The sequence below is a fragment of the Corvus kubaryi genome, unplaced genomic scaffold (assembly GCF_017639235.1).
Source record: "Corvus kubaryi isolate FWS band 111438036 unplaced genomic scaffold, C.kubaryi_AGA036_p1.0 71, whole genome shotgun sequence".
NCBI lineage: Eukaryota > Metazoa > Chordata > Aves > Passeriformes > Corvidae > Corvus > Corvus kubaryi.
In genome coordinates this window covers 11,387,960-11,406,570 of record NW_024582059.1, presented here as the reverse complement: position 1 = coordinate 11,406,570, position 18,611 = coordinate 11,387,960, and the positions used below count along the sequence as shown (strand labels likewise).

General features: G+C 40.7%; 1 protein-coding gene across 5 annotated transcripts in view; it reads left to right on the top strand.

Annotated features, from left to right (window-relative positions):
* BMPR1B (bone morphogenetic protein receptor type 1B) overlaps window positions 1-18,611 on the top strand; it is a 234,429-nt gene that overhangs the window by 207,449 nt on the left and 8,369 nt on the right. For all 5 annotated transcript variants that reach the window (XM_042049635.1, XM_042049633.1, XM_042049634.1 and 2 more), the window contains 6 exons: window positions 4,893-4,995; window positions 5,955-6,057; window positions 12,089-12,185; window positions 13,001-13,139; window positions 17,639-17,831; window positions 18,279-18,576. In XM_042049635.1, coding sequence (XP_041905569.1) covers window positions 4,893-4,995; window positions 5,955-6,057; window positions 12,089-12,185; window positions 13,001-13,139; window positions 17,639-17,831; window positions 18,279-18,576 — 933 coding nt within the window. The remainder of the gene's footprint in view (window positions 1-4,892; window positions 4,996-5,954; window positions 6,058-12,088; window positions 12,186-13,000; window positions 13,140-17,638; window positions 17,832-18,278; window positions 18,577-18,611) is intronic.

Genomic DNA, 18,611 nt, shown 5'->3' with positions numbered 1-18,611 from the left:
TGTCAAAGCTCTGACACCCAGGAAATTCACTGAGTACATCCACAGCCAGGGCTTGGGCTCTGGAGAGCATCAGCCACTGTACTTACCAGGGTTCTTACTAAAGCAGTGAAGTATTTTATGAGCCCAGGAGCAAGAACCTCTGAAAGTTCAATGGAAAAGCATTTCCAGCTGTGTTTAAATTAATGCTCTCAAAATAGAATAGCTAGTCCTATTGCAGTCACCATTAAAATTTTCTCATAAAAAGCAGTCTATCATCTCACATGAAGATTTTTATCTGCTACCACAGGTATTCATCTTTGAGGTATAGATCCTGCCCATAGTACCAGTGGTCTGAATGTTTATATAAAAATGGGGACATCTGGTGGCCATTTAAAATCCTCTCCATAACTGTATTTGTAGAAATTTAAAAGCCAATATTCTTTAATCACATGTGTATCAAATCCTCTGACAGCCTGCTGTGTTCCTATACAGAATTTCCCTTTCTTTATAGTTCTGCACTTTAAATCCAACAATACTTTAGAGAGCTAAGGATAACACTGCAGCTTAAAAGACAGAATGGTTTTCTATCTCAGCAGAAAAGCAGTAGCTCTAGTTAGAGTGTGCTTTTAAAAATGGGGCAGTCTGTGAGCACAGTGAGTTCTGGAAGACCCATTACAGGGTGAGCTCATCAAGGGAGGGTTAACGCCAGGGTGAAGCAAAAGGGGGCCAAGCCAGGAGCTGAGGCTGATGCCAGGGCTGGCCATGTCCTCACTCAGCAGGACCACGTTTCCCCACGGGTATCTGAACACAGCGGGCAGAGACAGCTCCTTCAATAGCCCTTCCCATGGCTGGAGACAGGCACCCCTGTACCACTGCTCAGGGGTTCTGTGTAGAGGGGAAGAGGGATCACAAATGGGGCCACTCTGGCCAATTGAAAAATGTTAGTGCACTCAAGGCCCTGACAGTTAAAACCTTTGGAGAAGGCTCACAATCCTCTGCTTGTAAAGGATGTGTTAAACTGCTGCATGTTGAAACTTAATTTTTCTTTCTGAACATCCGTGTGGTTCATAAAAGGCTTTCAGTAAAGAAGGTCAAAGCTGCTTTGAACACAACCAGGGCCTTGTTTTACTGTTCCATTTCAAGTTTTGTGTGTTCAAAGTGAATGCACGGACAGTTGTGTCTAATCATAATTAATTGCATATTTTAAAATGTGGTGTTACGTATAATTGGCTTTGACTGTAATGGAATTGCAGTAAAGGCAGAAGCTAATTAGGTGCCTTGTCACACTCTATTTTCTTGCACAAATAAATGCTGACAGTTTTAAAGATTGGGCTGATAAAGCTTAAGTTCCTATGTGTTGCCTACCGGATCGTATTTCTGCCCAACTGTGTCTTTGGTTATCTAAAGCAATAAAATAATTAGGTAGCTTTTGCAGTGTTACCAGAGGTGATAATTCACTTGAGTGGTGTTATTTTCATTCTTCTGTTCTCCAGATGATATGATTGAATTTTCTTTGTACTTTGGTATGTAGAAGAAGGAAGACTTTGACAGTAGCCAAAGCACTGAGTTCAGGCAACTTTTGTTTTAAGCAACTTAGATTTTTAGGGAAAAGCTGAATGTTTTCTGATAAAGGAGCTATGGTGAGATCTTAGATGTTAGCCTTTCAATTTTTTAATGTTTATGTTTATTTTTGAATTTAGTCCTTCATGCAGGGAATTTTTTGATCATTTAAAAAAGAGCACAAGGACTTGTCATGTTGCTTTGGATGGAAGTGAAAAGATGATCTTGCTCTTTCTGGTAACAAAATTGGAAATATATAGAGGAGGAGTGGACAAAAGTAATACCACTTGTATGGACTCATTTGAAATAAAGATATGGGGTCTTTTCATCAAGTTATGAAAGTTACCTGTCTCTTTGTGATAGGCATTGAATGAGGGAAAGATGCTGCTGTTTAAAGTTGTATATTGTCATCCTTGGCTGTGTCACGCACAGAGCTGGATGGGAAACCTTCAGCAGGCAGGTTTTGGTAGCTGAGGAATCACATCTCCTGTGAGAAATGGCTGCTGGCCAGTGAGGACATCTGTGTGAGCATCTGCAAAGCTGTTGGCCTTGGTTCCTTTCTTCTGACATTTAGGAAAGGTCTGAGTTAAGGTCCCTGCTTTCTTTGTGGTAATGTGTAATTGTAGCAGTACCTTCTCTATCAGTGTCTGTCAGTGTTCCTCTGTTAACTCCCTTTATTTTCCTGGTATTTGGCTCAGCTGTAAAAATTCACTCTTGGCAAATATGTAACACAGCAAATCTGTGCTTATTAGCAATCATGTCCAAGTGAATTTAATCACTCTCCTGCACCATACTCTTATAAGATGGTGCTTCAGTGGAGGAGGTTACTGGATGTGTACCCAGATGTATCCAGTAACATCACATTGAATTCCTTCTTTACACACCATTTGCAGGATCAAATTACACAAAATTAGAATTCAAATTGCAGATTTTAAGAAAATACCAGTTCTGTACTGCAGATTTTTTTTCCTAGGAAGTGAAGAATAAGTTTTTCATACTGCTTTACTTGTACCAGTGACGTACAGATGTTTCTTTGTGTAGTCACCATAATAAACACAAAATTTGAGACTGTGCACACATCTCTGACTTGTTACTTGCTATCTTAGTAAGAACAGTTCCATTTCTACCATAGGCAGGTATGAGGTGGGGTAATCAATAAAGCTGCAGGGGTGTGCCCTGCCCTTTACTTGCAGTGTGTGGTCCATCTGACATCCTGTGAACCGGGAGAACAGGTCAGGGGCAGGAGGGGGAAGGCAGGTAGGAGATCCTTCTTTCTTTTCAGAAGAGTCACTCCTCCCTCTCACCCAAACACCTCAGAAATTTTCAAAAAGATAATGAGTTCTTATTGCATGAAAACTTTTTGTTGTTTGGATTTGTTTTTGTTTTTCTTAGAGGTAGGAGCAAGCTCTACCAGTGTTTATTCTGCTTAGCAATGCTATTTTTTCTCTCACTTTTCCTTCATTATTCTAATGTCTGTAAAGAACATGATTTATTCTTATTGTTGGAGCTTTATAACGTCTTCATTCCAATCTGATTTTTTCTTTTTAAATTTGGAGTAAAATTTCTAGAGGGAGTAAAATTTCTAGAGGGAGTAAAGTGCATGAGGAGCCTAAATTTAATTTTCAGAAGTGAGCTAAGAATCAGAATCCCATATGACAAGTCAGAAAAACAGAATTAAAGCTGCTGACTTTCTGTTTCTTTTTTTCCCTTTTGCAAACAATTTGACTTTTCCTCCCTCTGCTTTTCTTTGATAAACCAAGAGTTTTGGGTTTTTTCCTGAGGACTGTTAGCTGTGGAGTCCATTTTTGTATTTCATTTGATGGCAATTTATTGTTTTGTTGCTCTGTCCCCTGGGTTAAACTTACTCATTACTTCGAATCAAAGGCACCATGCAAACAAATAAAACCTAATCTAATATAATATTCTACTCTAATGGATTCCTTACAGTCTCTCCTGGCAATCCTATCGTTCCTATCTTTTCAGCTTAAGCAATGAAATCAAGGTGGTTGCTGCCCAGAAGGGTCACTGTCTCCTTTGCCTCGCTCGTATGTACAATGTCAAAGGAGGGTAGAAGTCATCGCTGGCTTCTCCAAGAAAGTCATTTATAACCTGCAGCTGGTTACTTTTCAGATCCAGAAGTCAGTAACCCATGATAGATTATTTTTTAAAGTAATAAGCTTACCGTGGCTAGGCCCTGCCCCACTATTATCAAAGTATGCCACGGAAGATGTTTGACGTGATCCTATGCAGCATCTCTCTGTTGTGTAGCTAATACTTACAAATTGTGTTTGTCTCTTAAATGTGTAACCGTGCCTCTCGTTTCCTACATCTTCATTGCCTTTGCTGCTGGTGCTCTTTAGACTCTTGTTTCATTCAAGTAAGGAGCAAATCATCTGAAATTTTGCTGTATTTAAGTTTTCTAATCTTTTTTTCTTTTTATTTCCTTGTTTTAACTGAGTTTGTTTCTTCTCTTCTGAAAAATACTCATTGCACGTAATAGCCAGTGTTATTTTCCTGGGGAAATAACAGAGTATTTTATTCTTCTGTGCCTTGAATATCTTATATTAAAGAGTTTTTTCTTTCTTTTTGGATCTTCTTCCTGCAAATCAGTCAGTTTTGTTTCCTACATGTTATGTATCTCCTTGAGAGTGCTGAGAAGTTAATGTACAGCAGTCTCAATAAAATGCAGCCACCCTTTCCATGCCCTCCAGCCCCTCTTTCCATAGCATTCAGGCGTTTGGCCTTCATCAAGGAAGGACATTTATCACCAGCACCATCTAGCCATCTGTTAGTATATTTGCCCTCCGTGGTGCACGTTCTTGTAAACGGAAGCATTATGGATCACTTCAGGCTTATGACCCGAGTAAACATCTATGAAGGGTGTTGATGATAACTCAAGGACTCATACACAAGAGTGTTGCAGTTCATAATATGGTTAAAACAGGAATCATGAATCACTCTTGATAATATTTTACACTTAGTATCTCCAAAGTGTTTCTTCAGGTCTCTACCATGGTGCAAATACCGGTGCCTTGTTCCTGCACTCAAGGCAGACCTTGTGTAGCACTGAAGCTTGCTTTGTATAGGTCTCCAAAATCTTAACACACTAATGACCACAGGCAGAGAACTGGGGTGCTTGCTAGTCGGGCGTGGGCTGTGAAATGCTGCAAAGGTAAGTGCACAGCTCCAAGGCAGAGCCTCCTCTGTGTGTGCAGGAGCTGGTCCGCAGCAGCCCCTGCGTGTCAATTTGTGAATGGCAGATTTGCCTGGCAGGGAGAAAAGTTTAAGACAATATTCAACAGCACATTTTTCACTTCTGTGCCTTTTCCTGATTCATTCTTTCCAATCCACAGCACCGATGGCTACTGCTTCACCATAATAGAAGAAGATGAGTCCGGTGGACATTTAGTCACCAAGGGATGTCTTGGATTAGAGGGCTCAGACTTCCAGTGTCGGGTGAGGAAGCATTTTCTGCCAGAGGGTCACTTGAATTTTTGATAGTTTTCAATTAAAGTGCAGTCAACAGACATTGCTGTGTCCATGTTTTTCACTTCTGTTCATTTGGCAGATAGTTGATCTGTATCAATTGCTGAGGGGAGTGCATTTCTATCCCCAAAAGATGACACTATAGCTGCTCCTAATAATAACTCATCTTTTTGGTTTTGGCACTGCTGTTACTAGTAACATTCCTACTCAGAGGACCTTTGAATTTAGAGAATTGCAGTCTTAACTCCTCAAATCTCCATGCTAGCTAAAGTTAGTTAGGATATTATTTGATGGACTGCAGCAATGTCTATGTTTTACATCCAGTTGCACTTTGGTTTGGGATTTTTTGGTGCCAGATATTCCCTTCAAGTACAGTGATCACCTGATGGAAAACAAGTATCACTGCAGGAATGGAAGGGGTACGGACAATGAAGCATGGTGGTTTTAAGGTAGTTGCCTTTCCTCATGTTAAACTTAAATGGTTTTAGATGAGTATAGGAATGGTCTAATTAAGGCTAATGGAAGGTATTTTATTCTCACAAGACCAGAAGCTGCAGCTAAATTAGTCCACGCAGCAATTCTTGTATTATCCTGGCTAACCTGTTTTGGATACCCATATTAACTCATTTTTGGTCTAACTGATGGATGTATGTGACTTTCACAGTTCTGACTTGCACCATTAGAGAAAGTCAGTCCCTTCTGCAGCATTAAGGCACTAACAGGAGTAAGTTAGGAGTGAATTAATGTCTTAATTATCTAGATGAAATATTGCTGGATATGCTGGTTGGCAGAAATCCTTACTCCACAGATCCTAGAAATCTGTAGCAGATTGCAGTCCAGCTAGCAGGCACATCTTTCAAGTGCCAGAATGGTCATGTATATTTACAACACAGGGAATGACTTGCTTTCTATTAAATTGCTTATTGCAGGACACTCCTATTCCACACCAAAGAAGATCTATTGAATGTTGCACAGGCCAAGATTACTGTAACAAGCACCTTCACCCTACGTTGCCACCACTGAAGAATCGAGGTAAGGGGAACAAAATCCAGTCCTAAACTGATCTTTTCCTGCTGTTGGTCCTTGTGCCTTAGGGAAAAACAGAGCCCAGACTGAAGCACCCCTATCCAAATGCATGTGATCAGAGACATAAATGGCACTAAACAGTGTCCCTCCATTCCTGTAGGTTGTGTGTGGAGTGGTGCTGATGCTTGCTGTTACTTCTGTTGCACACATGCAGCAAACATGAGATGCATTAGAGTTGCATGATACTGTCCTAGTGCAGACCTGCTGAACTACCAGAGATCATCTCAAAGACCTAGGCTGGTCATGCCACAGGATGACTCTTGCTGTGTATTTTTTTAGCCTGATAATAAAATGGAATCCTCTCTCCAGTCCCTGCAACATGCATTACCGTCCTTCATAACACCGCATACAAATTGGTCAGCTCAAGTTGACTCAAGTCTATTAAGTTTTTATTCTTTGAAAGACCTGATCGTCCAGCACTATGACAATAATGACTCACTGAAGTGTATTTTTTATGTGAAAAATGTAGGTGAAAATAGAATGTAAGAACTCACACACTTTTTTTTAAAAAAATTTATTCTAGAGCAAATGTACGTGTATTAACTTAGTAGATGCTGAGGCAAGGTTTTAGCATTTTTGCTTGTTTGTTTAAACACCACTTTCTGAAAGCTGGTAAAACTATTTTTGTCTGGATGTTCAGAATACATTTTACAGAAGTGTATTCCTAAGAAAGTGTAAATACATCCATAACAAACTCTCGGCATCGGCAGGAGTTGTGGTAGTCTGCATTGAGTGAGTTCGGAGTTACAGGAGAATTTATAATCCTGGCATTCGGTGTTGGAGATCCAGATTGGTGTGCAGATGCACTCTTAATTTCACAAACAGCAGATACTTACACGAATGCATGCTCAGAGAGAGCCTTCACTCATGTAAGCTGTTCCCTTCAGACCTGTGAAATCCTGCACAGATGGGCTGCAGAGTCAGGCCCTTGGAGAGTGCTATGTAAATACCACACTGTTTACTAGCAAGGCATTAAGGCAGCAAAACCTCATAAAATTCTGACTTCCAGCAGAAGAGTTATGTACTACTTTGTTGGTTTATTTAATTTTAAAAAGTTCTTTGGACTGAGAGAAAAGCTCCATAAAGCCATCAATATTTGTTCACACTTCCTTAGTCTTTCATTAAATATCAGTTTGGAAAACACTGCCATGATTTCTTCATGCTACTGGCTGAGTTTATTCTACATTAGGTCTACTTTAAATACTGAATCAGTGCCTAACACTAAGCATCCATCTTATTAAGATTTTAGTTATTTGGCAATACTATCTGCTTATACAGAAAGCAATAAACCAAACTTCTGGTAGTGGCAGAGGTTGTTTGGATCGATGCTGGGTTTGTTCTCTGTGTATATAGGGTAAATAAAGTATCACTTGGGAACCATGGTGGCAGACCCATTAAACAGCAGAGAGAATATTTTTTAAAAGAAAAAATTCAGAGAGTTGGCACAGGGTTCTAGCTGTTCCGTGTTGCAAAGATGAGTATTTTAGCATGACAGATGAAAGGTGATGCAGTCACTCAACATGCTCTGAAGATTTTTTTTTTTTTTAAATAAGCTCTCACATTACCCCCATCCTGACAGTGTTTTGTAGAAATGCATTTCAAGAACTGCTTCAATAAATGTGTCTGAACAGGGCTGAAGTCATCACCTTTACTGAAGCCTTAGGTAAATATGTCATTCTTGGTGCCAGGCCTGTTTTAATTTGTTGCTGCTGTATCCTAGTGTGAAACCTCAGAAAAAAAAGCCATAGTGAGCCATAGGCCCTCACTGCAAATAGGTACAAATACTGTGTGTTAATACATGCTACTGCCAGTGCCCAGTACTGTGACTGTGATCATTGTTTCTACTGGAAACATTTAGGTTAGGCTGTGATTGTCTGAGTAGTGTTAGAATTGTATATCAAGTTTAACATAAACTGTAAGTACAAAGAAAGAGAGGTGAACTTAAAAACAAGCTTCTTGGAATAACCTTCTAGCCTTTGGGTTCCATGAAGGATACGTATGCTCCTCAGCATCTAACAAACAGAAATTTGGCTCCTGATGAACTCACCTCTGAGGTGATACCTCATAGGAAACAAAGTCTAGGGAAAGCATGCAGTTGCAGGTCAGAGGTTGTTGAACTGCAAATTGACCTGTGCACCGAGGTAACAGCTACAAAGGCGAGTGACTTGTGTGTTCTCTAAGTGCTTTTCCAGGCCTGGCATGTGCTGCAAGGCAAGATTTATGCCACACCCTATCCTACTCTCCCCCCCGAAAGGAAAGGAGGACCACATACATGAAAGTGAGAGCCAGAAAAATTAGCACTGGTCAAAGCACATCTTGTTAAATAAGATGGAAGAAACAACAGCTAAGCCTAAGTTTTGAGCTCATCTTGGTACAGAGCTAGCAGGATAAAATATCCCAGAGAAACCATTAAGTTCTTGTGCCAGCTATACATCTGTCTTATTAAGGAAATGAAAATCATAATTGGGTCTGATATAACACCTCTGCTTTAAACAATAAAAGATATTCCTGGAAATCCCAGCGAAAGCACAGGCTGAGACCAGTCAAAAGGAGAAATACGTCTTTACTGATTTAGAGCCTGTATAAGCAGAAGTGGTGGTGCCACCGTGTCTGGCTCCCTGCCTGTATAGCTAGTGATGAATGGGCAAGGGAATGATTGGAGGAATGATGGGGTTTGATGTGTGCACACAGTCTCCACGCCTCAGATTTCACTGCCGTTTTTACTTGGATAACTGTAACATTCTGAACTGGAGGGACCTGGGGTGAGAGGAGAACCTCCTCTCCCTTTGATAATGCTGACTTCTGAACCTGCTGGGTGGCATTTTCAATGCGCTCCTCAGCATGGTCCCGTGGATGACAGCGAGGGAAACGAGTGGTGGAGGAGGGGGGAAATCGCGGGAGAGTAACTGAGAGGCAGCTTGGTCTCACCGAGCTCCCCGCTGACACCAGCCTGCACCACTGTTTTCCTACAACATGACGCTGTTAACGTGCTGTTTGCTGGGCTTCCCTGTTATCAGCCAGCCAAGGTATGTGAAGAAGCTTCCCAAACCTACCATGTGTTTGTTTTGCACTTCCCACACCGTGCTCCCGGTAATCACTCACTCCTGCCTCTGTGGAAGCTGCTGCTTATTCTCATAACCCTGCTGCTTGGCACCTTGCAGTTACCAAGTAACACAACAGTAAAAAGCACAGCACTGGACTTCCTAAAGGACAGAGTATCTCCATCACATAAACTGGCACTGACCAGGACCTACCACAGTGTTCGCCACAGAGCCCACAGCCAAGTCACAGCCGCGCTGCCCCATCCCTCCTCCTGGTCAGATAGAGCAGGGAAAGGGAGGTTTGTCCTGCTGCTCTGTGGGGAACAGCATGGGCTGGAGGAGCGGGAGAAGAGATTCAGCCTGACTCAGTGCAGCAGAACAAACAGACATTGCTGGTGTAAGGATGGGGGCTTGCATTTAATCTTGTGTTGTCCACGCACCAGCAGGTTTATGAAGTCCTCAGGTGAGCAAGCAAATGAAATTCTGCCAAAGTGCTTTAAAAATGCAGGAAGTGTTTGAAAGGTGGGACAATAGCTCACCATCAGTACTGCCTCTCATCATACATAGACAAAGAAATATAAAGGCATATGGAACTTACTCTCCCCTCCTGTGAGAGCCAGTTGCATGCCTTTGCTGTGCACAGTGAACCACTGCTAAGGCTGTGCCGCTGTCGGCGTGGGGGACATCACCCACCACAAGAGGGTCAGCTCTGCATCTGGTCAAATTCTTTATCAACTGCTCCCAGCAAGGAGTTCAGGACACATTCCTCTATGTCTTTCATGCTTTCCTTGCCCTGGCTTGCTTCACATAATTGCATTTGGGTACCCAAAGAATTTTGCTGTGTTGGAGCCTGAAGTTCATCTGAGAGCTACACAGCACTTCCAAAATGCCTTCTAGGCTCTGGGAAAACCAAACTGCATTTATTTACTTTTCTGAAAGGGAGAAGCCCATTAGAAACATTGAGCATAAGGTCTGGATCACTTAAACCCTAAAAATTATGGGAATTTGATTCAAGATTTCCTCATGTTTATCATCCCTCTCTAAATGTACGTACTCATACATGCACAGACAGCGTGAACAAGTTCATGGGCAACACTTTGTGTCTGCAAAAATGCCCAGATTTCCATGGCTTTAACATCTAGCAGACACAAGTATAAGATCTGAATTGTTCTCTCTGCGTCTGACATCAGCTTTAGTTACTGCCAAGCACAAAAGCCCAGCTTCCATCATGTACTCTGTGAAGTGAGAGAACCCTTGCTGTGGACAGTTACCCAGGTTTCTCCCAGGTATAAAATGCTGCTCTGTGGTCTCTGTGCTCTGCTTATTCATGTGATGGGCTGTGACATCTGAAACTGTTAGAACCCACACATTTTAGAGGGAGATGGTGGCTGACACAGGCTGCTTACAAAGCACAAACCAGAGCCCTCAGCCCTGCCGAGCCTTCACCAGAGAGCTCTGTGTTCCCCGGTGGGCTCTCGGTTTCAACCCACAGCCTGCTTCGAGTGGCAGGCCAGGGATAAATCTGCTGTGGCAGGCAGAAGGATGGGCTCAAGTGTTTTCCTAATAGACACCATGTCAGTGTCCCCTTCCAAAGGCATCAGCCACGGCCTGCATGTTTACATGGTCAGTGCTCCTGGAGCAGGTAATGGCAGGTTAAAACATGACCAGTGTGATCACAAGGTGTGTTGGTAGTTAATCTCTGTTTGTAGTGGAAAGGGGAAGGAAAGAAATTGTTTGGGAGCAAAAAAAAAAAAATGGAGAAGCTGGATCTTTAATATAAAAGAGTCTCTGACAGTAAGCTAAGAGTCCCTTAGGAATCTCCTGGTCTCATTACCCTTGTAAATCTGAAACATAATAACATCGTTCCAGGACGAGTCAATAAGGATAGATTTCTCGCATTCTACAATGTGTCAGGCATGGAGTGAAGGATGCAAGACAGCAAGGCTGGAAGAGTTTCAGAAAACATGGCCCTCATTTGCATTATCCCATTATTGGAAGGGTGGTTTGTGTATGTACATGCTGAAATACTATAATTTTGAGAGTTTGGGCAGCAGGGGAGGTTAAAAAAGAATAGGGCTGCATGTCTTTGTTTTTCAGCAGGGAAGCATGCATGAAGGTCAGACTCGCTTGCCTGAGCTGAGAATACAAATTTGGAGATTAATGTTATTCTTTAAAGGAGAATACGACTCTCCCATACAAAGGTTGACTGAAACATTTTAATAGTTTTTATGTAACAGCATTTTCTACAAGTTACTTGACACGTTTTATTCCCAAAGGGCTTCACAGAAAAGCTGCTGGAAGGATAGTTTTGCCCACCAGCATAGAAAGGACTTGCTGGCACGCAGGGCTGCCGTAGAGCAAATGGAGAAGAAAATTCCTGCTCAGGTGTTTAAATCAGGATCTGGGAGACAAATTGTTCTGTAATGATGGAAATACACTTTGAAGGCCTCTCATGGCCTGCCTTCTTGGAGGTTGAATGGTCTCCTCTGTCTTCCCTTATAAGATAAATGCAGTTTGGTGGGTTTTCTCTTTTTTGGGGTGTTTTTATATTAACTACTCAATAGGATGCTACTTAATATGAGTGTTTAAAAAAGGCAGAGATTTTTGCATGTCCTGGCTGATCACTCAGCTTAAGACCCAGAGCTACAGGTCTTGATTGATTTTTCATTCAGGGCCAAACAGGGAATTGCAAATCAAGGTGATGTTTTGCCTGAGTGAGGGCTGAAAAAACAAACAGTCTTTTGGAGATGTCAGTTCTGTCCTGGTCAGTGAGGGTCAAAGAGGAAGTGCGTAAAATGCCTGGGGAATCCAGGGGTATTGCACAGGAATTCATTAGGAAAAAAGCGGAGATTATCTTGTGCTCAGTGTACTTCTGACACTGACTTTGTACCACCTCCCTTTCTAAATTTTCCACCTTTCTTGTTTTCTAACCCCAGACTTTGCTGAAGGAAACATTCACCACAAGGCCCTGCTGATCTCAGTGACTGTTTGCAGCATCCTTCTGGTGCTTATCATCATATTCTGCTACTTCAGGTAAATAAGGACTACTTTGGTAGCTTGTTAATGTTCCTCCCAACATTTATCTTTTTATAGATTTAGGAATTCGAAAAAAATAGAAGTGTGGACCTTAAAGAAAAGAAATGAGAAACCGTAATTTTATAATGAGAAAAAAAATGTGTATTTTTTTTGTGCTATTCACAAGTATACCTGTGTGATGTATTCCATACAGACTCTTTCACTCAACATCCTAAAAAGCCATTCAGGTAGAAGCACAGATTATTCTTTACTGAGAAGGCCAAAGGACAAATTTTATAGGGAAATTTTTATAAGGGAAATATATCTAAGACTTCTAAATTGGTTTATTTGATGAAGAACTGATCATAAAAAAAAAGAAGACAATACAGCAATGTCAGTAAATATGTTTAGAATGTTATCATAAACTACATACATTATGTTTTAATAATTTGACACATTTTTAACATATTCCCAAATTCCATGACCTTACCTCCTCTGGCTCCTAAAGATCCACTGCAGACAGTAAAATAAAGTTATTTACTTGATCAGTGTTTTAGACATATTTAAGTTTCTGAAAGGAAGGCATTTGATTGCTTTGCAAACTTAACCCAGACTGCATGGCCTTTGAGTGTTATACTTAGAGTTTTGATGCTGAAAACAGTTGCTAAAAATAAAATAGAAAAATTTTGGCCAGCGAGTCCAGTGTGTTCCTCAGGGAAGCAGAGAAAGCTGTTAGTCTATAAATGAAGGAAATATGAAGGACAGTGTGCATTATTCATTGCACATGTGTTCATTGTATTCAAAACTCATTTTGCTTTCATGTAAAATGTCAGATACAAACGCCAAGAGACGAGGCCCCACTACAGCATCGGGCTGGAGCAGGATGAGACCTACATTCCCCCCGGAGAGTCCCTGAAGGATTTGATCGAGCAGTCCCAGAGCTCAGGGAGTGGTTCCGGGCTCCCTCTCCTGGTAAGGAAGCAATACTATTTTAATGTACATTTCAAAGGCAAAAAGTGAGTACAGGGAGAAGAGGCACAAAAAATTATATTTACATGTCCTCAGTTGTTTTTTTAGGTTTTTGGGGTTTTTTTCTCTACCAGAAATGACAAGGATTTAAGCTGGAGAACAGCTGCTTGAGAAGCAGGGGAGTTTTTTTCATGTGAGCTAAGCCAAAAAAGCTTAGGGTTATTTTTCTACCTCAGCTCATTTCTTATTTTAGATAGTGTAGGGTAAGTACAGGCTTAGAGAGCTCGTGGAAGGACATCAGATTTACTCCAGGGTACAGGACAGCACCTGGCCCACTGATCTTCCTTTCTTCCTTTGTATGTGCAACACACAATAGGGTTTCAAACACTGACGCATCGTCTTTTTCTAAAGGGAACTGTAACTTGTCAAACTTGGAACCTTTTTATTTGTAGGCTTCATTTTGCATTCAGAAGTCAAGGAGGATTTTTTTTCCTTGTAGTATGGCAGTCTCAAAGGTTAAAGGCACAGGGATGGAGTTTGTGATTATTTCTGAGCAGACTCCAGGATTACTAAGCCTGCTGAAAAGGCAAAACCTTCTGTGGCAAAATAGTTCACCAGGGGGTTTTATTTCTGGGGATCATGACTGGTAAAAAAGCTAGGTTACTTATTTAAAATAAGTGCATCTGAGAAAATGGATTAGATTTAATTTTCATTTGTCAGAGCAGATATGTCCCTCCTGTCTCCCAAACCTATTAGTTTGTAGTGATGCTACTACTTTAGGTTGTCCAGTTTCCAAGTACTATGTACTATCTGTCTGGTTTTTTCCCTCACAGCTTTTTAAAACACCCTAAAGAAGAAATTAAATGGGAAGTTTTATATTTCCTTAAAAGTTAAGCAAGAGGCTGTGTTTGTTCTAGGCATTAAGAAAGCTCTGTTATGTCCCATACCAGTGTCCTTCTAGCACCCGTGGAAAGGGAGAGATCCTGTGTGCAGTTCAGGACCATTCCTAACAAGTGCTTCCAATTTATTTAATTGTGAGGAATTCTTCCTTTTTTGCTTTGGGGTTTTTGGGTTGGTTTTTTTTTTTGCATAGCACCTGCCACATCAAGGTCTTAGTCTGCACGTGGTGCTCCTACCTGTTACAATGACAGAAAAAATGTAATAATGTAGAGCAAATACAAGGAACTTGGTTGTACTTCTCTGAAAGGAAATGTTTCCAGCAGCCCATGTGGGTAGCAGGTACCCTGGGGCATCTTATAGCGGTGCATGACTCAGTGCATGACTTGGGATCCTTCTTCCCAGGATCCCAAAAAAGCTGGAACAATGCTGGTTATAGCTGCTTGCTCTTTATGCCTTCCTCTATCCCAGTGAGCAGTTTGAAGGAGGGATCTGTGGTCTCAGTGGTGTCGCCAGGTCTGCTCTTGTAGTGGACGGGAAAGCCAATTCCTGCTGCTTAGCCAGGTGACATCCCAGCTGGGGCATTGCTCAGCAGCTCTCAGAGCTGTGCCGCTGCTCCGTGAGGCAGAAACCATCCAGTCTTCTGTCAGTCCACTCCTCTCAAGCCTGGAGACTTTGCAGCCACTGGACCCAGTGTTTTTCCTCAAGGAACTCTTCCCCCCAACCCCCATCTCCCCTTACTCACAAAAAAACGTGTACAATTTTTCTTTAAGTAGTGATTTTGGGTGGAAGAGAAGAAAATGGATCTTGCACTTGGCAAGAGATGTTTGCTGCATTTCCCAGACAGCTACAACCACTATGAGTTCACCAGAAACGCACAGAGTGATGCCCATGCCTGAAACAAATGTATAGAAAGTGCCCATGCAAGGGCTTATTTGCTTATTTTTAACTTTGTTTCTTATGCAAAGACTGAAACATCCAGGGTTATAATTTCAGGAAAGTAAGATGCAAATTTAATGCAAAATGTCACCTTGTGCTAACCAGTAATGTTTTTCTTCTGTGTAGAACATTTATTCTAATGGGTACAAATATTACACCCCAAACAAGTATTAGCCAAGAATTTGTCAATATGATGACATTCAGCAAGCATTCTGTCTCCTGACCTGTCTGTACTTCTGACAGAACAGTTTGCTGCAGGTCAAATGCTGCAAAATGGTCTGTCTGAAGAGTTTGCTGAACTACACGTTGGTCTCTACCTTCTCATACATTTTTTTTCCCAATTTCCTTTCCAATGAACTTTGCTTTTCAAGGGACTGCATCCCAGCCATAGGTATGAATTTTCTGCTCAAAATATTAAATTTACAAAAGGTTGGTCTGTCTAAATTTTCATCTGCAGTAGCTGAACACATTTAGCTGAATGGCAGGAAAGTAGAAATAGTTCATAATTGGATTGTTTCCACTCAGGGAGACAAAAGAAAAGGCCATGTAACCTTACTTACAGAGCTCAAGCAGCAAAATACACAGATTTCAAAAGAAATGAAAAACCCCCAGCCCCACTCAGTGTAAATAACTCACAAGAACACATCATTCAGCATGCTTATGAAATCAGTTCAGCCAACAATTTTGATTAACCTATTTGTTTTAGAAATAATAATTGGTTTATGATTCAAGAAGGAGCTGAATTCCTTAAAATAAAATAAATTGTTCATAGGAAATCATTTGACCAGTTCTAGCAAGACGAAACCAGGTTAAGGCCTTCCACATAGTATTCTGCCGCCTGAAAACCCATAACAGAAATGTGTTTTTCATTTTCTTAATGTAATTTAATAAGGAACTTTTCATCATTAAGTATTGTAATTGCATGTACTTTATGATGCCATTACATATATTTACACAAATTAAGTTATTTGATATAACTACATTATTGTTCAGGATGCATTTTTAAAATGGGCAAAATAGAAAGCAACAATGCTAAAATGACATTACAAAATGTTACAGCAAAATTCCAATGTAATATAACTATTGTTCAATCACTATATGAGAGTATAAAAGATAATAAATCAATTTTTTAAATTAAGGCTAATCTCTGTTGTTGGCTTTCACTGATGTTAATCAAAAATAATGGCACTAAAGCGACCATCTTGGAAGTCTAATAATAATACAGTGCAGGGCTGGAAAAATGGAATTCTGTTTAAATGACAGAAGAAGAAAACTGGGATATTTGAAATAGCTTTGCTTAAATACCTCTGTATGTTACGCTTCTTAAAATTGTCTTATATGAAAACCAGTGATTTACTTACAAAATGAATGATGATAGGCCTGACCTAATAGGTTTTGAGTTTGTCTTTGGATGCACATTCATGCTGCAGTGGGGTTGTGGCAGTCCTGCTTGGCATTACCAAACTGGTGGTTTCCACTGGACCTCCCAAGCATAACAAAGGAAGCAAATGTTGTAAAAAATCAAGTTTCACTCATTTCTGTCAGTCAAGATTGCAAAAATATTTTGGATTGCATGAAATGAATATGATTTCAGAGGGATTCAGTTAATGCAGTTAGATTCACTTGCTGCAGTAAACTGCAGGAGATTTGTGTCTGGATGGTGGCAAAACCTGACAAGAGACCATGAATTTGAACCTGTTCAGATTTTGCCAATTGCTTGGCCCAGATGAAAATCTCCTTGTGTTGAAGGAAATATTCTTTCAATATCTTACCAAGTCTTACCAAACAAAAACTCATTAGCTGTGGATTGAACTGGCAGTGCTGTACCTCAACAGTGTGACATTTTCATCTCCCGTTACATTGGGGTGAGGCAGCGTCAGCCACGAATACCAGCGAGTTGTGCTGCAGCATCCACTCACATTAGTGAACTTTCAGACATACATGTTCTGCAGGCATGCTCCAATCTGATGAGATTATTAGTCTCCATTTGCCTGAGATTTTTCGTGGCTGTAAAAGCTTGTTAAATTTAGAGGCAGTCCATCTGCTGCATGGGGTCTGTCATCTTGTGAAGAGTATCTCTGCAATGCTGCCATGGGCATTGATCTTGTAATACCCACGATGTTAGCATTAGCTCACAGTACAGACACTGACAAAGCTGGCACAGACACTGGAAAGCTGTTCTTTCAAATATTTTGGGGAGGGAATTGCTTTTTATTAATACGTAATTATTATTATTAAAATTAATGTAGGCATGTGTGTTATAACTCTGTAAGTAGTGGTTGAGATTCCTAACACCAAATGTATATTTTGAAATAATCAGGCATGGCCATTTCAAGGAAGGTGATAGGAAGTATTGTCCTTAAAAAAAAAAAGTAATTTTGTGGTTTTGCTAGTTTTGGACCTCTGATAGGCTTATGACTCTTGTGAGGCCTAGCCTTGAGTCTCAGCAGTGTTGAGTATGTAACAAACATCCCTATTTTAATTCAAATGTGTTACATACCCCTTTGGAATTTGGACTGCATTGAGGTGACCAGGAGTGTTTTCTGTCAAAACTTTTCCAAAAGTAACAAAAAAAATTCCACCAAACTCTACATCCTACAGGAAAATAAAAATTTCAAGGTTCATAGTAAAATGTTTCCTTTAAAAAGATTGATTAATTTTCAAAGGTTCAAAGGACCATCGCAAAGCAGATTCAAATGGTGAAGCAGATTGGAAAAGGTCGCTATGGAGAAGTCTGGATGGGAAAGTGGCGTGGTGAAAAGGTAGCAGTGAAAGTGTTCTTTACTACAGAGGAGGCCAGCTGGTTCAGAGAAACAGAAATCTACCAGACTGTCCTGATGAGACATGAAAATATTCTTGGTGAGTGAAGTGAAAGAGAATTATTTGATAGTGAACAGGTTTTTTAAGCACAGCAATTTTATATTTGGCTGTTATCTGATGTCCTTTCCTATCTGCTTTGTTTCCCACTGTGCTCTGCAATTAGCCCCAGTGCTTTTCAAAGGAAAGTTGTTTCAAGGATTACTGAAACATAAATAAAAGTTAAAAAATAGTGGGACTTGGGGGTTGTTACTCCAAACACAACGTGTCTGTTTCAGGCACTGATGTTTCCGTATATCTGGGCTTTCTGAAAGTACGTGAAAGGCCAGAGGTGAGGCACAGTAGCATGGAAGTAAGATGAAAGGAATTAAATACAGTAATGAAATAAAACTACTGAAATAGATGCGAGTCCAGAGTTCTGAGCAGTCAAAAAAAACCCCGTGAGAAGTATTAATTTCAAAATATCTTCTTTTTTTTTTTTTTTTGAAGGATTCATTGCTGCAGATATTAAAGGTACAGGATCTTGGACCCAGCTGTATCTTATCACTGACTACCATGAGAATGGCTCACTTTACGATTATCTAAAATCTACTACCTTGGACACAAAAGCTATGCTGAAACTGGCTTACTCCTCTGTCAGTGGCTTGTGCCACCTGCACACTGAGATCTTCAGTACTCAGGGCAAACCTGCTATTGCCCACCGTGACCTAAAGAGTAAGAATATCCTGGTGAAAAAGAATGGCACCTGCTGTATAGCAGATTTGGGCTTGGCTGTTAAGTTTATCAGGTGAGTTGGAGTGAGGGGGCTGAGGAGAAGTTAAT